Source organism: Camellia sinensis, chromosome 5, assembly GCF_055761805.1.
Source record: "Camellia sinensis isolate YWXY chromosome 5, ASM5576180v1, whole genome shotgun sequence".
NCBI classification, from domain to species: Eukaryota; Viridiplantae; Streptophyta; class Magnoliopsida; order Ericales; family Theaceae; genus Camellia; species Camellia sinensis.
In genome coordinates, this window is record NC_138965.1 from 68740838 (window position 1) to 68746396 (window position 5559).

A 5559-nucleotide genomic window follows, 5' to 3' on the forward strand; every position below is an offset into this window, starting at 1 on the left:
CCAAGCACCGAAAGTGGCGTTCGGCCACGAAGTGGGTTTCTCAGACCCCAGTGTCCCTTGAAAGGGAGTAAATAAGTTGTATGCCAAAATTCAGAGCAAACGGAGATGGTTAAGCGGTCCCGAACCGAGGCACACGACCAACGGTCCCGAAAAACCGAAAACCGGGCTCCGAAATGGGCAAAATGGCCTACGGCCACCAAATGTAGCCCACGGCCACTGAGAGATGGTCTACGGGACCTCTCCCTCCCCTCAGGAAAAGAAACAGAGAAAATCGAGCCTGGTTCACAAACTAAGACAAGGCACAGAAGAGGGTTCGGAAGTCTGGAGGCAGGGCTCATGGCCGCGACTCTGAGACTTCTGAACAAGCACGTTATGCAATATCACCAAGCGCTCAACTGGTGATGTCTAAGTCTTAAGGTCGGTCAAAAATGGGGTGTCTACAGCCGAGGTGGTTCTACGTGTCCGCAAACGGAAGAGTTGGAGTGCGCACGGTGTGGAGAGTACCCACCAAGTCTGTAGAGCCAAAGCTGGGAGCAGTAGCTGAGGAGAGGGTGAAGAAAGTGAAGGCATGGAAGGAGAAGGAGGGTGTCAAATGGGACGAGCTCGTTCAGCCATCGGCCTTGTTTGCCACAAGGTTGGGCCCCTAGCTGACCGGTGGAGACTTGGAACCGGTGGAATTAGAAGCGAGAAGGAAGGCGCAAGAGGTGGAGGATAGGACCATTCTCGCGAAAGCCAGTAAATTCATCACAGGCAAACCGGCCGCCGCAGCCGATCGCGAGGGAGAGGATCCGACCGCGCCCCAAACTGCTGGGGGAAAAGAACTTGGGTGAATTTGAGCCACGACTGCCCCCAATTGATCCTTTGAAGGAAAGGGCCAACAAGGAGGTGGAGGCTGTGGCGAAGAAGAAGAGAAGGGTAAGGGAGAGGGAGGAGGGGCCAGCCCTGAAGAGGAGGAAGGAGGTGATGGTGGATGCTACTCTAGAAGGGGTGGCTGTCCTAGAGACGCAGGGGGACAAAGTACAAAGTAAAGGAGAACCCGTGAGTACCATGGGCCCCAAGATGCAAGTGGAGAGTAGGTCAACTGGTCCTGAAGAGGGGACGGAGCGACAGCCCAAGGGGGGTCCTGCGCCCCAAGGAGAGGGGGTCAGGTTGGGCGACTAGAGGGAGAAGAAGGCCCAGCGAGGGCGGCTACAGATCGCCTTTGTAGGGGTGGTGGACGAAGCAGCCGTGCGCTTGGTGGCCAAGTTCAATGAGGCTGAGCTATTCAGGGGGCTGTGCTCTGCCCAAATGGAGGCGACCACCTTAGCAGGGGCTCTGCTGAGAAAGACGGCGGCTGCAAAAGGTGAAGTGAAACCTCTGACGGCAAAGTTGGAGGAGGCGCAGGCCCAACTTGCAAGTTTGAGGAGTGAGACTGTTGGATGGAGGGAGACCACGCGAAGTGTGTGCGCCAGGGGGTTGGAAGAGGCCCAGAAGGCCAAGAAGATGCAAGTGTTGGCGATAGTGCAGGGGTACTCAGCCGAGCGAGCCAATGCTGAACTGCTCGCGACCAAGTTGGAGCTAGAAGCGGAACGCCGCAAGGTGGTGTCGCTTGAGTTCCAATTGGGGAACGAGCAGAAGAAATTAGAAGAGGCCCAGGCAGCCTGCACCATCGCCAACGATCGGTGGAAAGAGGCCATGTCTAGCAACGAGAATCTTTGAGCTCAGTCAATCGAAGAGAAAGAAGAGTTAGATCGGAAGGTTGCTGATCTGGAGAGGACGTTGGCGGATGAGCGGGCCAAGTCAATGGAGGAGAAGACGAGGTTGGAGAAAGAGTTAGGGGAAGAGAAGACCAAGGCAGCCTCTGAGAGGGCAGCATACCCCGACTTGTACGTCGCTGCAGTAGAGCAGTTCAAGGGGTCTGCTAACTTCTAGATGACGGTCGATGCTGCAATCGCCAGTAACTTGGCAAGGGAGGCGTCTAGGGGGGCTGGTCCGTCGGAAGCAACCGCTGGGAGCAGGAGTGAAGAAGAAGTAATCCAGAGCTTCCAGCGGTCGGACTTTTACAAACACGAGATGGCTGAGTTCTGGGACAGCGGGTGGAAGATGTTCAGGCGTAAAGCAGAAGAGTTGTTCCCAGACTTAGACTTCAGCAAGGTTAGGATTGAAGAAGACGATGTGGCCCAAACCCCCCTAGACGAGGGCGTTGATGAAGAAGAGCTCACCTCAAGTGAAGAGGAGTGAGTGGTGTGGAGAAAATTTGTACTTAGGATTTTGGTTGATGTGTGTTTTATTTGATTTTTTTTTTTTTTTGAATCACTGTAATAAGTACAAGTTTATGAATGAATAAAACTATGACTTGTGTTTGGCATACTGTTATTTTTATGTTTGTGACGCTGCAATGAACGTCAACTTATGTTTGTGTAAATCATTGTGAAGTATAAGATGTAAGAAAACCTCAACGCAGAGTGAAGTTTAAAATGTAAGAAAACCTCAATGCAGAGTGAAGTTGTGAATCATGACCCAGCAAGGAGCCAGTCTGACTTAAAAAACGTTGAACCGGAATTTGACTAAGTATGACAACTCTGCAACGATCATAAAGTTGTAATGGTGGCTCAGACTGGCTGAGGCTTTAGGTAACTCGTTCTGGCCGAGCTCTTCATGCTCAATCTGGCTGAGGTTTTAAGTAACTCGGTCTGGCCGAGCTCTTCGTGCTCAGTCTAGCTGAGGCTTTAAGACTCTGTCTGGCCGAGCTCTTCATGCTCAGTCTGGCTGAGGCTTTAATCAAGGCGTTATTGAAATGCCACGCAAATAACTGAGATAGAAGCTTGTTGTCATACAAAGTGCAGCCCATTTGATCACAAATTTACACCATATGAGGAGAGAATGAGAGCAAGCAAGTGCGTAGATTGTCAAAAAGAAAATACGACGATTGATCAATACAAGAATACAACTTTTATTGAAAATAACGCTTCAAATGCTCAGCGTTCCAAGGATGGGGGAGGTCTCGACCTTCCATATCCTGAAGTCGGTAAGTACCCGGACGAGGTCTGGCTTTCACAACGTAGGGTCCTTCCCAATTGTCTGCCAATTTACCTTCAGCCGGATTTTTGGTGGCAAGAGTTGATTCTCGCAAAACAAGATCTCCCACTGCAAATTCCCTCGGTCTGACTTTGCGGTTGTAGTGTGTTCTCATTTTCTGTTGGTATGAGGCCCGTCTGACTGCAGTGGTTTCTCGGAGCTCGTCAATTAGGTTCAGGTCTAACCGACGTAGCTCTTCAGTTAGTTTTGGATTCGGATGTAAACCCTTGGGGTAGGAAGATCGATTTCCACTAGGATAACCGCCTCAGCACCGTATGTTAAGCGAAAAGAGGTCTCCCCAGTGGGAGTTCGAGCGGTAGTGCGGTAGGCCCAGAGTATATTCGGTAGTTTCTCAGCCCAGAGTCCCTTAGCAGCTTCCAACTTGGTTTTGATGATCTTCAGAAGAGAACGATTGGTGACCTCAACTTGGCCATTGGCTTGGGGATGACCTGGGGAAGAGAAACATGGCTGGATTCGAAGCTTTGCACAGAATTTCCTGAAGTTGGCGTTGTCGAATTGTTTGTTGTTGTCGGAGATGATGGCTTGAGGGATGCCAAATCTGCAGACGATCAACTGCCAGATGAATCTGGTTGTGTTCCCCTCGCTAATTGTGGCAAGGGGCTCTGCCTCTACCCATTTAGTGAAGTAATCAATGGCGATGATGGCGAATTTGGTTTGACCTCGACTAGTGGGCAATGGGCCAACTAGGTCGATCCCCCATTTGACGAATCGGTAGGGACTACAAAGTGTGATCAATTCCGTAGGAGGAGCATGGAGGATGTTGGCAAAACGTTGGCACTTATCAGATTTGAGCACAAAGTCAGTCGCATCCTGATTGAGAGTAGGCCAGAAATAACCAGTGCGAAGTATTTTGTGAGCTAGGGACCGAGCGCCCGAATGATTACCACAGATACCCTCATGGACTTCCCTCATCACGTAGGTTGCTTGAGCTGGATTAAGGCATCGCAGATACGAGCGTGAAAAACCGCGTTTATACAAGAGGCCGCTGACAAGAATGTAGTTGGACGACCGGGCCCTCACTTTGGCGGCCTGCTGTTTGTCGGCTGGTAGTTCCCCCGTTGTCAGAAATAAAAAGATGTCGGCCGCCCAAGGAATGGGTTCATTTTGGAGGAAGTAAACTTGTTGCTGGTTTGGGGAAATGGCTGGGTGAGTCAGGTACTCGAGGCGGACACCGTGGCTGAGGTCTGACTGGTCTGCCGAAGCCAACTGAGCCATTTCATCTGCCTTGGAGTTTTCGATCCGAGGGATGTGCTTGATATGGAACCTGGTGAAGAGGCGAGCGAGAGAGAGTGCAATATCCCGATAAGCCCGCATTGTGTCTTCTTTGGCATCGAATTCACAAGAGGCCGCTGACAAGAATGTAGTTGGACGACCGGGTCCTCACTTTGGCGGCCTACTGTTTATCGGCTGGTAGTTCCCCCGTTGTCAGAAATATAAAGATGTCGGCCACCCAAGGAATGGGTTCATTTTGGAGGAAGTAGACTTGCTGCTGGTTTGGGGAAATGGCTGGGTGAGTCAGGTACTCGAGGCAAACACCGCGGCTGAGGTCTGACTGGTCTGTCGAAGCCAACTGAGCCATTTCATCTGCCTTGGAGTTTTCGGTCTGAGGGATGTGCTTGATATGGAACCTGGTGAAGAGGCAAGCGAGAGGGAGTGCAATATCCCGATAAGCCTGCATTGTGTCTTCTTTGGCATCGAATTCCCCCGTGATTTGACCGACAATGAGCTGGGAATCGCTAAACACTTGGATATGGCTAACACCAATGTCACTGGCGAGGCGGAGACCTGCAATCAACGCCTCATATTCGGCTTCATTATTGCTTGCATCGAACAAGAAACGGAGGGTGCATTTGAAATAACCACCCTCAGGGGTGGTGAGGATGAGACCAACCCCACTGCCTTCCTTGCGGGATGATCCGTCGACATTGAGGGTCCAGGAGTAGGGGTCTTCTAGTTCGGTAAGGGTTGGTGGGGGTGGAAGAGCTATGGTTGGGATAAGATTGGTGACTTCCAGGATGAAATCGGCAACAGCCTGCCCCTCAATGGCTGTCCGAGGCCGGTAGGAGATATCAAACTGGTTGAGTTTGACCGACCATTGCATAAGTTTGTCGGAGAGCTCTGGTTGTTGCATGATCTTTTTCAATGGTTGGTGAGTGAGGACCACTATGGAGTGGGCTTGGAAGTAAGGACGGAGCCGTCTGGAGGCGGTGACCAAGGCCAAGGACATTTTTTCTAATAATGGGTAATTCTGTTCCGCTCCCCTGAGAGCCCGACTGATGTAGTAAACCGGCCGTTGGACGGAGCTGTCTTCCTTGATGAGAGCTGCACTAACTGCAGTGTTTGACACGGCTAAATAAAGGAAGAGGGGTTCGCCCGTGATTGCCTGAGAAATGAGGAGGGGTTGGCCATGCACTGTTTCAATTATTGGAAGGCCTCTTCGGACTCGGTCGTCCACTCAAAAGTTTGTCGAAGAACTTTGAA

General features: G+C 51.2%; 1 protein-coding gene across 1 annotated transcript; it reads right to left on the bottom strand.

Moving 5' to 3' along the window:
• Positions 1-2434: 2434 nt before the first annotated feature.
• Positions 2435-5209, bottom strand: LOC145791468 (uncharacterized). The gene is made up of 2 exons (XM_082871820.1): positions 4707-5209; positions 2435-2561 (listed from the first exon to the last, which is right to left on the bottom strand). The coding sequence occupies exons 1-2, from the start codon at positions 5207-5209 to the stop codon at positions 2435-2437; spliced, it is 630 nt and encodes a 209-aa protein (XP_082727946.1).
• Positions 5210-5559: the final 350 nt, after the last annotated feature.